This window comes from Ylistrum balloti, unplaced genomic scaffold (genome assembly GCF_031769215.1).
Source record: "Ylistrum balloti isolate Yb309-2 unplaced genomic scaffold, AGI_CSIRO_Ybal_v1 Utg369724, whole genome shotgun sequence".
NCBI classification, from domain to species: Eukaryota; Metazoa; Mollusca; class Bivalvia; order Pectinida; family Pectinidae; genus Ylistrum; species Ylistrum balloti.
In genome coordinates, this window is record NW_026781942.1 from 2,148,197 (window position 1) to 2,167,252 (window position 19,056).

The 19,056-nt window shown below is 36.3% G+C and overlaps 1 protein-coding gene across 1 annotated transcript; it reads right to left on the reverse strand.

The window, feature by feature from the left end:
• Positions 1–1,287: 1,287 nt before the first annotated feature.
• Positions 1,288–16,919, reverse strand: LOC132565519 (polypeptide N-acetylgalactosaminyltransferase 13-like). The gene is made up of 11 exons (XM_060230170.1): positions 16,040–16,919; positions 15,536–15,689; positions 11,773–11,939; positions 11,228–11,392; positions 10,237–10,447; positions 9,882–9,999; positions 8,996–9,184; positions 8,598–8,726; positions 7,051–7,146; positions 6,543–6,671; positions 1,288–1,476 (listed from the first exon to the last, which is right to left on the reverse strand). Exons 1-11 carry the CDS (start codon positions 16,917–16,919, stop codon positions 1,288–1,290), a joined length of 2,427 nt encoding a protein of 808 aa, XP_060086153.1.
• Positions 16,920–19,056: the final 2,137 nt, after the last annotated feature.

Sequence of the window (19,056 nt, forward strand, 5' to 3'; positions counted from 1 at the left end):
AGCAAAATCTAATCATCTCTACATTCCCTCAGCCCCCTTCTCCAAGGATGCTCTTGGCCAAACTTTGTCAATTCCGCTTAGTCATTTATGACTAGTAGCGATTTTGAGGGAACAATGACGGAAATCATCACATACACTTGATATATAAATAGATAACATCAATATTTGGAATTCAAACACACTCATCTGACGTTTTCATCTTTCATATCGATACACATACTCAGGAAGTTGATCATCGTTTAAGGAAATAGGTAGACACATCCTACTAATAAAAGTGCACCTTTCTGAGAATGGATGCTGTTGACCAACATCAATGATCCATGTAAATTTCAACACAACATATCCTTCTAACTGGACTTTATCTATCATAAAGTGACACATACAGACCGTTTTTTTTCTGGAAATTAACATTCAGTTAAAGAAACTACTTGTAGAAAGGTATCATAATGGATGAATTTGTGCTGACTGGCAGTAATAAGACAGGAAAGAATTAATATTACGACAAGGAACAGCGAGTTATTGCAATCTCTTACTCTCGTTTGATTAAGCATATACTTTATTCGCCTGATCTTACCCAATCAGACCTTCATTTATTTCCAAATTTTAAAAAAAAATGCCATTTCCGGTACCCACTTTCAGTCAGACTCGATGGCGTCATACATGTATTGGAGGACTTTCAGAACGGTCAAGAAATGGACTTCTTCAAAAGTAGCATTGAGGCCCTTTAACATCGCTAGCAAAGGTGTATAGATACTGAAGAAAATTATGTTGAAAAATAATGCAATATGTCTGCCAAAAGTCATACCCTTGAATATAAAGCTCACAACTCATCAATCAGCCCTCATACCTGACTGGTTGATGTTTAACATATAATACAACCACGGACTTAGAATACAATCTCTATTCTAAGTCCATGATACAACAGATAATGTTTCCCTTACACTTCACAGATGTATCACTAGTTTTCCAATGAAGAATTCAACGCGAGCATTGCCATGGACAATTTTGATAATGCGATGCATTGTTTCTATCAATAGAATACGTAGAAAACAAAAGTGTTTAATAAAAAAAATTCACTTCTTAGTGATAAAGACATATTTTTAAAGTTGAGCACTTTGCTTTAAACTTGTCTTACGAATGGATTGAAATACCCCTTACTTCACCTCTACTGAGGTGGATGGTTCTGAGTGAACAGATTTATCAATTTCATCATGTCCGGGTGTCAGCTAAACATGTATTATTTGAATATACATAAATCGAATCGATGTGATTCCTGTATATAATATGTTACTGTATGAATTTGTTTCTAACACCAGTTCCAAGATACGGTGTTTTTCCGGAAATGACATTCTCCAGTTTTCTTGTCCATATCCATTTCTGAGCTGTCGAAGATGAGCAAGGATTTAACTGTAACCGCTGTTTACCCTCAGTCAGTTCCATACACATATTAGTTCCTCGTAACATTAGATGATTGTCCTGTGAGAATGATTTCAGTATTAGTTACAATGTGATTGGTCTGTGAAAAGTAATATCAAATTCAGTGTTTGTATTTATATATGTAATATATTTTGCAAAGCAAACTACGTAGCCCATGATAGATAGAGTACAACGGTGATGAAAAAACAAAATAAAATAAATACGAAAAGCAACTAAAAACATTGTAGTTATTGATCGTTTGGCTTAAGGATACGTATCCAATTGAAAAACAGTCTACTGATGTTTTAGTTGACACAGCTAATTTGTATTGATATAATTACGATTGTTATATATATACATGACACTTAAATATCATTAACTTCAAAATAGATGATATTTTAATATAAAAATTTGACACTAGTTACAATTGTGCCAGAACTTGTCGGTAAGTATACAAAGCACAACAACGCGTCATTTTATGATAAAAGTTATTTTGTTGTTCTATTTGGTTATTAATATTGGCGATACGATCTGTTACAAACGCACATCGGACAGTCTATGCGTTATTGAAGCTCTTGGAGACGTTATGCGTTTGGGTCATGTGATGTGTAATGAATGGTATCCTCGTGTAAAATAATGGACTCTTTCATTTAAGAATACATAAGGCTGAGCAGTCAGAGGTCGAGAAAACGCTGTGTTGAAAGACCACAGAAGCGAACGCTTCTAAAGGTATTATAGTAAAGTTTTACCCCGAATAAGAGTGAGGGGAAGTCTGAATAAGACTTCCGTTTCCTTAATTAATTGTATAGCATAAAGAGGTGGTCAGATCCACTACGCAAGCACAGAATATATATTTTGCGACAACTTGGGAGGTGGCGGTAGCGCCAGTGCATTGTATTTTTCATATATGGGTCTAGCAGTGGCAGGTAGCCAGTGTGTAGTACATGTACTTACATGGATGTCGCGCACTGAAAGGTAGCGAGTGCATAGTACATGTACTTACATGTGTGTCGCACGGTGGCAGGTAGCCAGTGCGTAGTACATGTACTTACATGTGTGTCGCACAGCAGAGGGTCGCCAGTGCGTAGAACATGTACTTGCATGTGTGTCGCGCAGTGGCAGGTAGCCAGTGCGTAGTACATGTACTTACTTGCATGTGTGTCGCGCAGTGGCAGAAAGCCATTGCGTAGTACATGTACTGACTTGCATGTGTGTCGCACACTGACAGGTAGCCAGTGCGTAGTACATGTACTTACATGTGTGTCGCGCACTGACAGGTAGCCAGTGCGTAGTACATGTACTTACATGTGTGTCGCGCAATGACAGGTAGACAGTGCGTAGTACATGTACTTACATGTGTGTCGCGCACTGACAGGTAGCCAGTGCGTAGTACATGTACTTACATGTGTGTCGCGCAGTGACAGGTAGCCAGTGCGTAGAACATGTAATTACATGTGTGTCGCGCAGTGACAGGTAGCCAGTGTGTAGTACATGTACTTACATGGATGTCGCGCACTTACAGATAACTAGTGTGTAGTACATGTAGTTGCATGTGTGTCGCAGAGCAGTGTCGCCAGTGCGTAGTACATGTACTTACATGTGTGTCGCGAACTCACAGGTAGCCAGTGCATAGTACATGTACTTACATGTGTGTCGCGCACTGACAGGTAGCCAGTGCGTAGTACATGTACTTACATGTGTGTCGTGCACTGACAGGTAGCCAGTGCGTAGTACATGTACTTACATGTGTGTCGCGCACTGACAGGTAGTCAGTGCATAGAACATGTACTTACATGTGTGTCGTGCACTGACAGGTAGCCAGTGCGTAGTACATGTACTTACATGTGTGTCGCGAACTCACAGGTAGCCAGTGCATAGTACATGTACTTACATGTGTGTCGCGCACTGAGCAGGTAGCCAGTGGGTCGCCATGTGTGTGCGTAGAACATGTACATGTTACATGTGTGTCGCGCAGTGGACAGGTAGACAGTGCGTAGTACATGTACTTACATGGATGTCGCGCACTGACAGGTAGCCAGTGCGTAGTATATGTACTTACATGGATGTCGCGCACTGACAGGTAGCCAGTGCGTAGTACATGTACTTACATGTGTGTCGCGCAGTGGCAGGAAGCCAGTGCGTAGTACATGTACTTACATGTGTGTCGCACAGTGACAGGTAGCCAGTGCGTAGTACATGTACTTACATGTGTGTCGCGCACTGACAGGTAGCCAGTGCGTAGTACATGTACTTACATGTGTGTCGCGCACTGACAGGTAGCCAGTGTGTAGTACATGTACTTACAGATGCATGTTTGTCGGGGAGAAGAGGGTAGCCAGTGCGTAGTACACTGACATGTGTAGCGCAGTGTGTAGAACATGTACTTACATGTGTGTCGCGCAGTGACAGGTAGCCAGTGCGTAGTACATGTACTTACATGTGTGTCGCGCACTGACAGGTAGCCAGTGTGTAGTACATGTACTTACATGTGTGTCGCGCACTGACAGGTAGCCAGTGCGTAGTACATGTACTTACATGTGTGTCGCGCACTGACAGGTAGACAGTGCGTAGTATATGTACTTACATGTGTGTCGCGCACTGACAGTTAGCCAGTGCGTAGTACATGTACTTACAGCCAGTGCGTAGTACATGTACTTACATGTGTGTCGCGCACTGACAGATAGCTAGTGTGTAGTACATATAGCTGCATGTGTGTCGCAGAGCAGAGGGTCGCCAGTGCGTAGAACATGTACTTACATGTGTGTCGCGCATTGACAGGTAGCCAGTGCATAATACATGTACTTACATGTGTGTCACGCACTGTCAGGTAGACATTGCATAGTACATCTACTTACATGGATGTGGCGCACTGACAGGTAGCCAGTGCGTAGTATATGTACTTGCATGTGTGTCGCGCACTGACAGGTAGCCAGTGCGTAGTACATGTACTTACATGTGTGTCGCGCAGTGACAGGTAGCCAGTGCGTAGTACATGTACTTACATGTGTGTCGCGCACTGACAGGTAGCCAGTGCGTAGTACATGTACTTACATGTGTGTCGCACAGTGGCAGGTAGCCAGTGCATAGTACATGTACTTACATGTGTGTCGTGCACTGACCGGTAGCCAGTGCGTAGTACATGTACTTACATGTGTGTCGCGCACTGACAGGTAGCCAGTGTGTAGTACATGTACTTACATGTGTGTCGCGCACTGACAGATAGCTAGTGTGTAGTACATGTAGTTGCATGTGTGTCGCAGAGCAGAGGGTCGCCAGTGCGTAGAACATGTATTTACATGTGTGTCGCGCAGTGGCAGGTAGCCAGTGCGTAGTATATGTACTTACATGTGTGTCGCACAGCGGAGGGTCGCCAGTGCATAGTACATGTACTTACATGTGTGTCGTGCACTGACAGGTAGCCAGTGCGTAGTACATGTACTTACATGTGTGTCGCGCACTGACAGGTAGCCAGTGCATAGTACATGTACTTACATGTGTGTCGCGCACTGACAGGTAGCCAGTGCGTAGTACATGTACTTACATGTGTGTCGCGCACTGACAGGTAGCCAGTGCGTAGTACATGTACTTACATGTGTGTCGCACAGCGGAGGGTCGCCAGTGCGTAGTACATGTACTTGCATGTGTGTCGCGAACTCACAGGTAGCCAGTGCATAATACATGTACTTACATGTGTGTCGCGCACTGACAGGTAGCCAGTGTGTAGTACATGTACTTACATGTGTGTCGCGCACAGGACAGTAGTAGTACTTACATGTGTGTGTAGTACATGTACATGTACATGTGTGTCGCGCAGTGGACAGGTAGCCAGTGCGTAGTACATGTACTTACATGTGTGTGTCGTAGTACATGTACTTGACAGGTAGCCAGTGCGTAGTACATGTACTTACATGTGTGTCGCGTACATGTACTTACATGTGTGTCGCGCAGTGGCAGGTAGCCAGTGCGTAGTACATGTACTTACATGTGTGTCGCACAGTGGCAGGTAGCCAGTGCATAGTACATGTACTTACATGTGTGTCGCGCAGTGACAGGTAGCCAGTGCGTAGTACATGTACTTACATGTGTGTCGCGCACTGACAGGTAGCCAGTGCGTAGTACATGTACTTACATGTGTGTCGCGCACTGACAGGTAGCCAGTGCGTAGTACATGTACTTACATGTGTGTCGCGCACTGACAGGTAGCCAGTGCATAGTACATGTACTTACATGTGTGTCGCGCACTGACAGGTAGCCAGTGCATAGTACATGTACTTACATGTGTGTCGCACAGTGGCAGGTAGCCAGTGCATAGTACATGTACTTACATGTGTGTCGCGCACTGACAGGTAGCCAGTGTGTAGTACATGTACTTACATGTGTGTCGCACAGTTGCAGGTAGCCAGTGCATAGTACATGTACTTACATGTGTGTCGCGCACTGACAGGTAGCCAGTGTATAGTACATTTACTTACATGTGTGTCGCACAGTGACAGGTAGCCAGTGCATAGTACATGTACTTACATGTGTGTAGCGCAGTGACAGGTAGCCAGTGCGTAGTACATGTACTTATATGTGTGTCGCGCACTGAAAGGTAGCCAGTGTGTAGTACATGTACTTACATGTGTCGCGCAGTGACAGGTAGCCAGTGCGTAGTACATGTACTTACATGTGTGTCGTGCACTGACAGGTAGGCAGTGCGCAGTACAAGTACTTTTGTGTGTGTTGCGCACTGTCATATAGTCTGTGAGAAGTGATCTATATTTAATTTCTTGTTACGTGTCGCACGAAGACAAGCAGTCTTCAGTTAAACAGTAATATAATTATTTTAAATTAGATTGATTCCATTGTAATTGAGTTGAAATCTTGTAAAATTGATGAGGGGAGCTACTACCTACACATTACACAATTAAAACATTAAATTGAATATATTTTGATAGCAGAAGGAATTTAATGTAAAGGAGTTTTGTTTTATTTCATGAAATGTAGGATTCGTAAAATTTTCGACCGAACGTTTTTTAAACGGTTTTTGAATGGGAGTCCATAAACTCAAATGCGACGGCTGGACATGTGAAATGGTACAGAAGCAGCAATATTAAACTGGAACAGAAAGTTGATACATTACTCACCTTTGTGTAATCCCAAAACCGTGATGACCTGCTATTACAAGCGTTCCATACCACAACACTTTCCTTCTCTCTCACTAACAAACATATACCGTTCATATTCACCGAACCGTCAGAGTAATACCTGAAATACTACGGTATAAACAACGGTGAAATGTAATTATCGGGATGTTATTCTGAAAAGTTACATTTTTGCGATATTTGCGAGAATATAATTAATTGTCAAAAGTAATTGCTATGAAAATTAAAATTATAGAGAAAACTACAGCCTGTTGTGTTATTGCCTTGGAGATAAACATTATTTTTGCTTCAAACTTCGGGTAAACCGCGGAAACGGATCGACTGAAAAATCACAGTATGAATTTTAAAAACCATGCTGGTAGTTCTGCAAGTGTATCATTCTAAATTGACACGCGTGTTAACATAACAAGATAAATATGATTAAGAAGAGAATCCTAAAAAGACAAACGTGTTTTAACTGCCACAATTTTGTCCTTTGTAATAAACTTACCTGATTCCCACCAAGCCCGTGACAGTGTTGAGCCATGGGAAGTGTTGCAGCCACACCCATAGTGTCCAAACAACGGTCATATGCTACATTACGGACCTGGGTCATAAAGCGCGAAATAAATGTATAGTGAAACGTGGATGACGTCGTGATTTAGAAACAGTTATGATGTAAACTGCTAGAAAATGCAATCTAATGTTATTTCTTCCTGAAAAGTGACTTGCCTACATCGGATGTCATGAATGAAGCAGGAGACATTTACGAATCTGAAACTACTGGTCTTATGTCTCTTTAAATAGTATTTTTTGTAATCAATTTAATTGCATATAGAAAACAAATGGATCGGAAAAAATTATCACAACATACTAACCTCCTTTCTATAACAAATAGATATATGTTAAATCAGTTTACAACGTAAAAGTCTATTTATTTAAAATTTATCTATTTTTGTGAAGGCATTTCGAGTTTAAGATAAAATTACAATAAAATAGAAAAGAAAAGGATTAGGAACATACACGGATATTTTGAAGTATGTTAGCGACTTGGTATTGGAGACTACGTTTGTATAATTTTCCTAATCTTGTTGGCGTCCTTAATCACACCTAGTCCTTTAGAGAATTCTGGTCCTACATATTTTGCCGGCCAGACCAAGAAAGCCAGACACGTGTTCTTTATTAAATATTTACGACTGAGAAATGAATAAATATGCGAACTTCGAATTCGATAGATGAACGATAACACTGAGGGTCAAACACACTGACGTTGGAGTGAGAAAAAAGAGGTGGGAATAGAATGAGAGAGGATTGGAGGGAGAAGAAAGATAGCATAAACAAAGGTAATAGGTCAAAGGTCATCTGATCTGTCAGTAGTTACAAGGTAAATCGATTAGAACTGGACATAAACGATTGTACAAACTTAGTATCATGATGTAGTCTTGTAAGTAGTAAAAAGAATGGTCAAGGTGATATCCCGCGAGTGGGATGTATACAGATCACATTAAATAGCTACTGCGGTTTCCTAAGTGACAATTAAAAATGTCGACTTTTCTAGACCCTATCCAACAAAAAAATTAATTCATCTAAGGACAGTGTCTTGTGTTTGAAGAGGAGTTTCAGACCGTTTGATGGCTTTATTCCAGTAGGTGAGTTGTTCCAGGAGTCGGAACTACTTTCATGGTGACTTGTAGTCTATAGTGCTGGTTCTAAAAGGTATTCCTGTTTCTAAGATAACAGAGGCGCTTGAGACAGCAGGAGGAAGTAGAGATTTTTAATATGATTGCGCATTTTTCCCTTTTCTCGGCTCTTAGTCTTGATCAAGATTTTCTTAAAATATCGATTTCTTCATACTGTTTTTTTTTTTAATTATTTGAATGCTGTTTTAGTAAATATTTAAAATATGAACAAAGCGTGATCTAATTAGGGACTGTTTCTAGTTAAATGTTCTATAAGTTTCTACAGGCTTACTTCAGTATTCCTTACATACCTGACTTGTAAACAACTACAACTAAGTGAGATTTCATTAAAATAAAAATATGAAGACATTTTACTCACCTCGCCGGAATAGAGAACTGACTGAGGAAGTGCTACCTCTGGGTAGACATTTTTTATAAACCAAGAGAAAGGTCTACACTGTAATCTTTGTCTTAAAGCTTTCCGTTCCGACACGTCGCCAAAATTACCCTGAGAATCAAAATCATATCGTGTTTGGATTATTTTGTTTGGTATGATTGACCAATAACAGAAATGAGTATAGAAACTACAATGACTGAAAGTTGGAGGAAATTGATTTTCCGTCATTAGTCAATAATTCACTGAAAATTTTCTTTCCTGGCTACTAATTTTCGCGATTGCAACACCACGACAATATTGCGGCAATTAACTTTCGGGGTAAAATTTGTTATTTGAAATCATTGTGTATCATCCGTATGCTTCCAAATACATCAGCTTACCAATCTGAACTGCAGCTCCTCATAGTAATAGAATCGGTATTCGTCAAGCCACACCTCCGCCATTCGTAATGTATTCTTCTTCAGGATCACCTGGGGGTCTCTCCCCCAACTATACGGACTTTTAAACCGAAAGATGTGGGCCACATGCGAGCATGGATGTAATTCTATAGAGCCACCACACGTCCAGATCTAAATAACGGTAAGTCTATAGAATTATTATATAAATTATATCTGATATATAGCAAGCAGTAGACACTAGCATTTATATCCTTTGGATTTCTCTTCTCGTGATTTTTTTTTTTTTTTTTGTATAATTATTGTTTTCCACCTATACATATATACTGTAAAAACGATAACATTAAGAAGCACATTTCGATACTTATTTGATATAAGATGTGGAATATTCGGCTATGTTTTCATTGTAGGTCTCGTCAATGATATTAGTAGTCTAAATTTAAGAAATCTCAAGTCGAGTGTTGAGAACAGACTTACATGACCATGGATTCATACCAACCATTATCTTAAATCGTGTCTATTTATAATTTATTCGATTTAATCAGTTTTAATTAAATTCATACCTGAATTGATATTGGTATTACAATAAGCGTTGTTATTGTTGCTACACCTCGACTGGTTTTTCCTATAACTTATCAGTAAAATTATTTGGCTTTATACAGTACAGTATCATTTGCTAAATTCAATAATTTCTAAAAATCTTAATGTTAGCTGCCTTATCAGTTTGTATTTTAAAACTAGAAATAGCAGTTCAAACGGGGGGTGCACTAGCCCCACAATATCGTAAGTATTGTGTATGAATTAAAACGTGACATGTAGGTTAACTGTAAAGTTGAATTGAAACCTGACACACAATTAAGTACCAACTCACCCTGATAGACATTTCCACGTTTTCAGCGCCCCAAATTTCCATCCCAGCATCGTACAACCCTATGTGCTCAAAATAGTCTTTAGATATGGAGAATATACCACCAGCCATGGTTGGAGACCTGACGACACAATTTACAGAATTAATGGGAAAAGTAATGTTTATAAAACATACACAAATTATCCTTGTTCTTTAAAGATTCCGTATTTTATTATCACAAGGCTGTTGTAGATCTATTCATTTATGTCCACAAAAAATACTATGTATATTACTTGGTCATTTTATCAAAATATCTTAAAAGGCCAATCATCATAACATCTGACACATATTTTGAAAACTGCTATATTTAGTAAGTTACCTGTATGGTTCTGTGGGCGAGGTTCGGCGCTTCTTTTCACGCTCTGGTATTTTGTCCCAATGAAATGACAAATGATCAAGATGGAGGACCCCTACGTTTTGCGCCGGCATTTGGTCCACCCCGAACATATGGTGCCCAATGGAGTTTATAACAGGAGTTACGGCTCGGGTCGAATCTTCTGCAATTCTTGTCAACAAGGGTTCCAGCCAGCCTTTTATTGTGATTAAATCAACAATATTAAGTACATGATTGAATAATGGAAAGAAAACTTGCTTTGTGTTAAATTTGTTGTGAGGACGCACCAGTGTAATGATATCCACACGTGATACTGAAAGGTTAAGTTTATCTACAGCAAGTTCATCCATTAACACAACAATAACAGGGAAATATTTCATGACATAGGAGGTAAAATGAATGTTTATGTATACTGAAATTTTTCAGCGTCCCCTTATTTTAGCAAATGAACGGTAAGAAATAAAATTAAAAAAAAAAACAAAATATATCCAGATATATTTCAATATCTAAAAGATTAAAATTTTAAATATGCAGACACATGGGCAATCTCTAATATAAAGTGTATACGTCAGTGATATTCCAATGTAAATCTCTGGCAACACATCGGTTATTATCATGGCACCACATACGGTTATTATCATGGCACCACATACGGTTATTATCATGACAGCACATACGGTTATTATGATGATACCACATACTGTTATTATGATGATATCATATACGGTTATTAAGATATCAAATACGGTTATTATCATGGCAACACATACGGTTTATTATCATGACATCACATACGGTTATTATCATGGCACCACATACGGTTATTATCATGGCAATATATACGGTTATTATCATGGCAACACATACGGTTTATTATCATGACATCACATACGGTTATTATTATGGCATGACATACGGTTATTATCATGGTACCACAAACGGTATCATTTAAAAGAATAAATCGCAAATCACTCACCATGAAAACATTCACAATGGGAATCTAAAAAAGTAAGCACCTCTCCTGTCGCCACGGAATAGCCCAACAATCTGGCTCGAATCAATCCCTCTCTCTTCTTTGTTCTCACAATCTTTACGATCTTCAGCTGAGCAATGTAGTCCTCTAGCGGTTTCTTTAACTCTTCTGCAATTTTGAAGCAGATCTAATATTCACCAGCACCAACACTTTTCTAAATAATCAAATCAACCAAACTATAAGTTGTAATGACAGCATAAAACCAAGATCTGAAGGAATTGTCTTTCTAACCCAAGAAAATTTACAGTTCCATCATCTGGATAAAAAAATTACTTAAATTTAAACAATACAAGAAAAGAGTTTGTTCCTTTAGAAATATCTGCTGTTGTAACATTGCTGTAAAAACTTTAGAGAAAATCACAAACATCGAATTTGCAATAACAAACCTTCATGAAAATCTCCTTATGTAATGTATGCATTATATTTTAAAGGATTATAAGTTTACTTTTTATTTTACTTATGATAAAGCAGTACTGTCTCGTTTTTACCAGAAGAAGAGAAGTCGTCAACGAGGATAATTTCCTTGATCAGGTTAAGCGGGGATCTGTCCAGAACGCTCCATATTGTACGTAACATTACGGAAAAAGCCTCGTTGTGGAAGCAGATGATGATGCTTGTGGTTGGCAATGGTCTGTCGTAAACTACATCTTTACAACTGAAATTATGAGATGCATGTTTATTTAAGAATTCACTTATTTATGTTTGATTTAAATAAAAAAAAAAGGAATTGTGACAGTAACGCATACAATTGAATGAATAAAACACACAAGACTTTCAAACAATCTTCAATGAATTACTTCCATTGAGAAATTATTCCGCGCACCTACATACGGAAGTAACTACTTACCAATCAAAAGCTACATAACACACATCATAACTGCTGATATTATTGAATGATAACATTCCATTTTAGCCAATTGGAATGCTTGTCCCATTCAAGATTGAAGTATATTCCAATAACATTGTTAGTCACCAGTTGTCACTTCCATGGTCCTTAACATATCGATATCAGTGAAACACGGCTGTCAGGTAGATATATCGATTTTATTAATACAGAAGACGTATTAAGCGTTTATTTTGTCACAATAAAACAAATCCTATTTACAAACTGGTTGTATCATATAAATATCATAATTCATATTGAAACTTTTTATCATAAAACAATCAATCTATCAATAGATAGGTCATTTCACCTCAATCTACCTGGCATTTTCGTTACCAACTTTTGGCGTGTAAAACGTTGCAATGCAATAGGAACGAGTAATATATATAAACCAAGCAACCGCGGGGGTTCGAACCACCGACCCTTCGGTCACGAGTCGGACACTCCTACCGCTTAACAAGAAAGAAATTCCCACTAGTCTTTTCTAATAAGGTGACCAGTACTCTCAACTTCTACACTACCCTCCTCCTTCACAAAGTCTTCAACCTCGAAGACAACAACAGCCCAGGTTCAATACCTCCAAGGATCTCAATTCCCTATAGCCTCGACCCTTGGAATGATCAACGTTACCACATCTGTAATAGGAAAGGGTAATGAAAAACAACCTGCTACCGAGGGGTTACGAACTAGCGACCATTCGGACTCTAGCCGGACTCTCTACCGCTGGATGGGGAAATACTCTAACACTGAGGTTAGTAAGGGCACCTTTTCAGTTATGTTCAAAACTTTTGCAATAAATATTCTAGTTCCTGTGTTTTATATTCTGATTATTGTGTTTTATATTCTAAGCTGTGTGTTTTATATTCTGAGTATTGTGTTTTATATTCTAAATATTGTGTTTTATATTCTAAGGAGTGTTTTTTTTATATTCTAAGGAGTGTGTTTTATATTCTAAATATTGTGTTTTATATTCTAAGTATTGTGTTTTATATTCTAAGGAGTGTGTTTTATATTCTAAGTATTGTGTTTTATATTCTAAGGAGTGTGTTTTATATTCTAAGTATTGTGTTTTATATTCTAAGTATTGTGTTTTATATTCTAAGTAGTGTGTTTTATATTCTAAGAATTGTGTCTTATATTCTAAGGAGTGTGTTTTATATTCTAAGGAGTGTGTTTTATATTCTAAGGAGTGTGTTTTATATTCTAAGAATTGTGTTTTATATTCTAAGTATTGTGTTTTATATTCTAAGAATTGTGTTTTATATTCTAAGGAGTGTGTTTTATATTCTAAGTATTGTGTTTTATATTCTAAGAATTGTGTTTTATATTCTAAGTATTGTGTTTTATATTCTAAGAATTGTGTTTTATATTCTAAGGAGTGTGTTTTATATTCTAAGTATTGTGTTTTATATTCTAAGGAGTGTGTTTTATATTCTAAGTATTGTGTTTTATATTCTAAGTATTGTGTTTTATATTCTAAGTAGTGTGTTTTATATTCTAAGAATTGTGTTTTATATTCTAAGAATTGTGTTTTATATTCTAAGAATTGTGTTTTATATTCTAAGTATTGTGTTTTATATTCTAAGAATTGTGTTTTATATTCTAAGGAGTGTGTTTTATATTCTAAGTATTGTGTTTTATATTCTAAGGAGTGTGTTTTATATTCTAAGGAGTGTGTTTTATATTCTAAGGAGTGTGTTTTATATTCTAAGAATTGTGTTTTATATTCTAAGGAGTGTGTTTTATATTCTAAGGAGTGTGTTTTATATTCTAAGTAGTGTGTTTTATATTCTAAGTATTGTGTTTTATATTCTAAGTATTGTGTTTTATATTCTAAGTATTGTGTTTTATATTCTAAGTATTGCGTTTTATATTCTAAGAATTGTGTTTTATATTCTAAGGAGTGTGTTTTATATTCTAAGTAGTGTGTTTTATATTCTAAGTATTGTGTTTTATATTCTAAGAATTGTGTTTTATATTCTAAGGAGTGTGTTTTATATTCTAAGGAGTGTGTTTTATATTCTAAGTATTGTGTTTTATATTCTAAGGAGTGTGTTTTATATTCTAAGTATTGTGTTTTATGTTCTAAGGAATGTGTTTTATATTCTGAGTATTGTTTTTTATATTCTAAGTATTGTGTTTTATATTCTAAGTATTGTGTTTTATATTCTAAGTATTGTGTTTTATATTCCAAGGAGTGTGTTTTATATTCTAAGGAGTGTGTTTTATATTCTAAGGATTGTGTTTTATATTCTAAGTATTGTGTTTTATATTCTAAGGAGTGTGTTTTATATTCTAAGTATTGTGTTTTATATTCTAAGTATTGTGTTTTATATTCTAAGGAGTGTGTTTTATATTCTAAGAATTGTGTTTTATATTCTAAGTATTGTGTTTTATATTCTAAGTATTGTATTGTGTTTTATATTCTAAGTATTGTGTTTTATATTCTAAGGAGTGTGTTTTATATTTTAAGTATTGTGTTTTATATTCTAAGTATTGTGTTTTATATTCTAAGGAGTGTGTTTTATATTTTAAGTATTGTGTTTTATATTCTAAGTATTGTGTTTTATATTCTAAGGAGTGTGTTTTATATTTTAAGTATTGTGTTTTATATTCTAAGTATTGTGTTTTATATTCTAAGGAGTGTGTTTTATATTTTAAGTATTGTGTTTTATATTCTAAGTATTGTGTTTTATATTCTAAGGAGTGTGTTTTATATTTTAAGTATTGTGTTTTATATTCTAAGTATTGTGTTTTATATTCTAAGGAGTGTGTTTTATATTTTAAGTATTGTGTTTTATATTCTAAGTATTGTGTTTTATATTCTAAGGAGTGTGTTTTATATTTTAAGTATTGTGTTTTATATTCTAAGTATTGTGTTTTATGTCCGATAACATCAAATTACCCATGATGTAAGTTATATTGAATATTCATTACACGGTTCCGAATATACAACAAAAGATTGTACAAAACACAAGTTAAACACAAGACAATGAATATCAAACACAATAACGGGGGCTCTCTACAGGATCGGAGTTTTCTTCCGAATGTTTTACTAAGTGGGCAATGATAAGGCCACCCGATGTCTTCGGTCCCCTTTGAAACACTTTGGAATATGCCATTCTCCTTTTCATGATTACCATGTTTTTTACGCTTTATTTTTAACTATTGGCGTTGTTCCTGACACTCGTCCTTGTATAACACCGCCGTAAAACAAGCAAATAGCATGGAGTAAACAATGTGTCGTTTGTTTGTGACTGTAAGCCGTCTCATGGTTGTTCTACCACTGATTGTAAGTAAATCCGAGGTGAACATGAATAACATGCGATAGCGTAAACAGCATGTCATTCGGTACAGCCAAACCTTACCTTTGTAATCTTCCATCTGAAAGTCGTCGTCTCACCGAAATCTTGTCGCTGACATATTTACTGAACTGATGTTCTTCAAACATTTCTTCGTATTTCTCTTTCTCCCCTGGTGGTAATTTATTTTTATTAATTGCATAAGATTTTCCCATTTCACCTTTAAATAGAATGTTTAAAAAAATGTGTTACCGTTTACATAAATGCAAATATGGCTTATAGTATTCATGTACCTTAATATCAATACATAATTATTTCATTATGTTTAATTAGATTATCCTCCTCCCACACAAACACACACACACATCTGCCTCGGAATCTGTTTATATAATTATGTGAATGTGAAGTATGTGTAAAGAGAAGAAGCAAACATGATATCGATAATGGCGTACATGAATATTCGATGTACTGCAAAAATATAGTACTGATATGGGTCGTCTGCTTTGTGGATGCAAATCATATGAAATATATCAAAATGTAACATTTTTCAAAATAGGTAAGTTTTCATACCTGGGGCGTCCAAGGGTGCCCGTGGTTCTATAGCATCAAAATCTAGCCCAAGTGGATTCATAAACACATGATTATTGTTCGCAGATTTGTCATGATTGCCCTGTACGGCTCTATCGTCTTTTCCGGAATTTCCTGGCTTTCCTATGCCACTGTCCTTAATTACGACCTGTAACTTTTTTTGTTTATGTTGTTGCTCTTGTTCATTGTTTTGTTCCTGACCTGATTGTTTATCTATCGTTTTTTTAGTGACCTTTGTTTCTATTTTCTTCTTTTCTTGTTGAACATGATGTTTTTCCTGTATAGCATGTTTTTGTTTGTTTTTCTCTTCTGGGGCGACCTCAGGAGCTTCCGGTTTATCAGCCCCTATGGCTTTGTTTGCATCTTTACCTGACTCAATCAGATTATTGTCCAAGTCACTTCCGGTATCCTTACCAATATGAGCCTTATCACCATCTTGTGGGCTTTCTTTAACACTGTCTATTAGTTTCTGAATAAATGGAGATTTCTTTTCCGGAGATGGTTTTCTTTCATTATTTATACTGGGTTTCTTTGTATTGGTGTTCATATTTCTTTCTATCGTATTGGGATTTTTCATTTTCGCTCTGTTTGCTGTTAGGTTGTTGTTCATTACGGCAGATAGAGTATCATGTTTAAATCTTAGTTTATCACCGGGATATTTGCGAGAATCTTCATTTCTTAAAAATGGTCCTAAATGATGTATTTCATCAAGATGGTCATATTGTTTGTTATATTCTCGAAGTCTACGAGATTTCATTAGTTCCTCGTGATACATAACGATAACGATGGTAACCGAAAGCCACACTAAGGAGACAACAACAACTGTTCCCAGAACAGTCTTTTGATACGCCTTTCGCCCCATGTCACGTGATGTTAACGTTCCTTCCGTTTGATAGTCGTTTCTTTACAAAATCTCAAGACCTGTTTATTACTTCAAGACTTCGCGGAACTTGTCGTTTTGAAAGTTGTCATTGTTCCTAAAACAAAATACATAGACTTAAGATAATCAAATAAAACTTAAAACGCATCAGTTATTAATTTGATAATTTGTAGATTGCCAAATTCCAACGAATCATTTTCCCGACGGATTTACAATGGTGAAAAAAAACGAAGTGAACTTTAACAACGCCACAAAGTTGTTTCGTCCTTCTAACACACTTTAATGATGTTAAGTGACTTAAATATTTAAACCTTGAAGGAGATTGAGGAAGATCACATTTAATCGAGTTATATGCAAAGTGTTGATTAGTTTTGTCAGGATACTGGTATATGAAATACACTACAATGAGTTTATTCTGGGCAGTTGTCATATAAATAAAAATTATTATTATCCTTTACATTCTGTGCGAATAACAGCATATTGTGCTCACGGACTAGATATAATCAATGCCCTATTTAAGACGTGTGCAGTAATCATATGTCACCTCACGTGCATAACCCAATATCACAAAGAAATGACACAGCTAGCGGATTAGAAGCATCAATTTTATAAATCCTGGGCCATCTGTTGGACTTTATGTTTCCGTCGATACAGGTTAGTGATCTGACAAACATTGTAACATTCTACACGATACAGCGGGGGAATGTATACCTAGGGGACGGGTTGTGCGGGTTTGAGGTTAAAGCTTACGTGAATACGTTTGTGAGGGATGAACTCTAATAGAGCTTTCATTATCAATAATCAAAATAGTTATACTAAAAGTGCTTTGGGTCATTTTTGAAATGTTAAATTATTCATACATACATATTTCATTTGTGTATATATAGCATTCAAAACATTTATAGAACACAGTGGCTTGCGGCTATTATATAAAGTACACGTCCCACATGGAATATACGTTAATTTTGTACAAAGCTTGAAATATGATTTAAATAAATGATATAAATAATTAAACAAATAAAAAAGAAGAGTCCGATTAATTTCAGAAATTGAAACTGCAATGGTGTATGTAAAAGTGTATGATTCGGTAATGTTAATGCTATTTAAAAAAGAGAACAAAATCATCATTAACATGTACAAGTTAACCGAATTACCTTCAACAGTTTTTTTCAGATTATCCCGGCATGAGAATTCCCTTAAAGTTGTTTCTTTCGTCTTCCTTTGAAATCACGGCCGAAATCCATAAACCGGAAGTGACACGTGCATACATAGAGTTCCGCCATGTTCAATATGACGTAGTTTGTTGGATAAATTGTGATCAATATGCAGGCAACAGATTGCGTTAAGGAATCAATGACAGCACTCACTTGACTTAAATATAGGTTCTATTTTAACATCAGCGCGAATTTGGTATTTCATTCATAATATTATATATGTATATTTTTAACGTCTTTGTAAATATATGCTAAATTTAGGCACCAATGTGTAATTTATGCTAGCTTTAAGTTGCGTAATTACGTTTATGCTTTAAACTCAATCGTTTTCCTTTCTTTGAAACAAAGCAATTCTGTTCATGTACCACGGATTAACAAAAAATGCAGGGAATATTACAAATATTTCATGAAAAGGTATCCTAGTATAGACCTAATTTTCCATCTATTCAACGAGCCCATTCCACTGAAAATGTCGTGTAATTACTATTTAAACACAAGTGATAATGATATCACACTAAAGTGTTCTTTCGAGATAATGGATGTCCCCAGGGGCCGGGACACATACAAACACTTGCATGCAATTTCAATGATAGTTTGCCGGAAGGTTTCAAATTTCTAGTTTAATGGAGCGAGAAATTGTAGAACCATTCTTACATTGTCGATATTTTAAAGTTACCTATATGTTCCATTATTACCTGTTTTTGATGAACTAAAACTTTTAAATCAGTATCTTTCTGAGTGACAATTAGCTATATCTCTGATGTTGTTTCTATTATTGTATAAATCGAATCTGTAATGTATCGTATGACTACTCTGCTATTACTTTAATAACACCTATAACATGAATTCTGTTGCTGTCACTCGTGTACTAACACCTAACACAACTTAGATTTACAATCTGTATC

Excerpts from the sequence above, each read along its gene's own strand:
- LOC132565519 (XM_060230170.1), bottom strand. The coding sequence starts at position 16,919 with ATGGGGCGAAAGGCGTATCAAAAGACTGTTCTGGGAACAGTTGTTGTT. Across the intron at positions 9,185-9,881 it reads ACGTGGAAATGTCTATCAGG|ATCTGGACGTGTGGTGGCTC; the intron begins GTGAGTTGGTAC and ends ACCGTTATTTAG. Across the intron at positions 6,672-7,050 it reads ACGGGCTTGGTGGGAATCAG|TATTTCAGGTATTACTCTGA; the intron begins GTAAGTTTATTA and ends TTTATACCGTAG.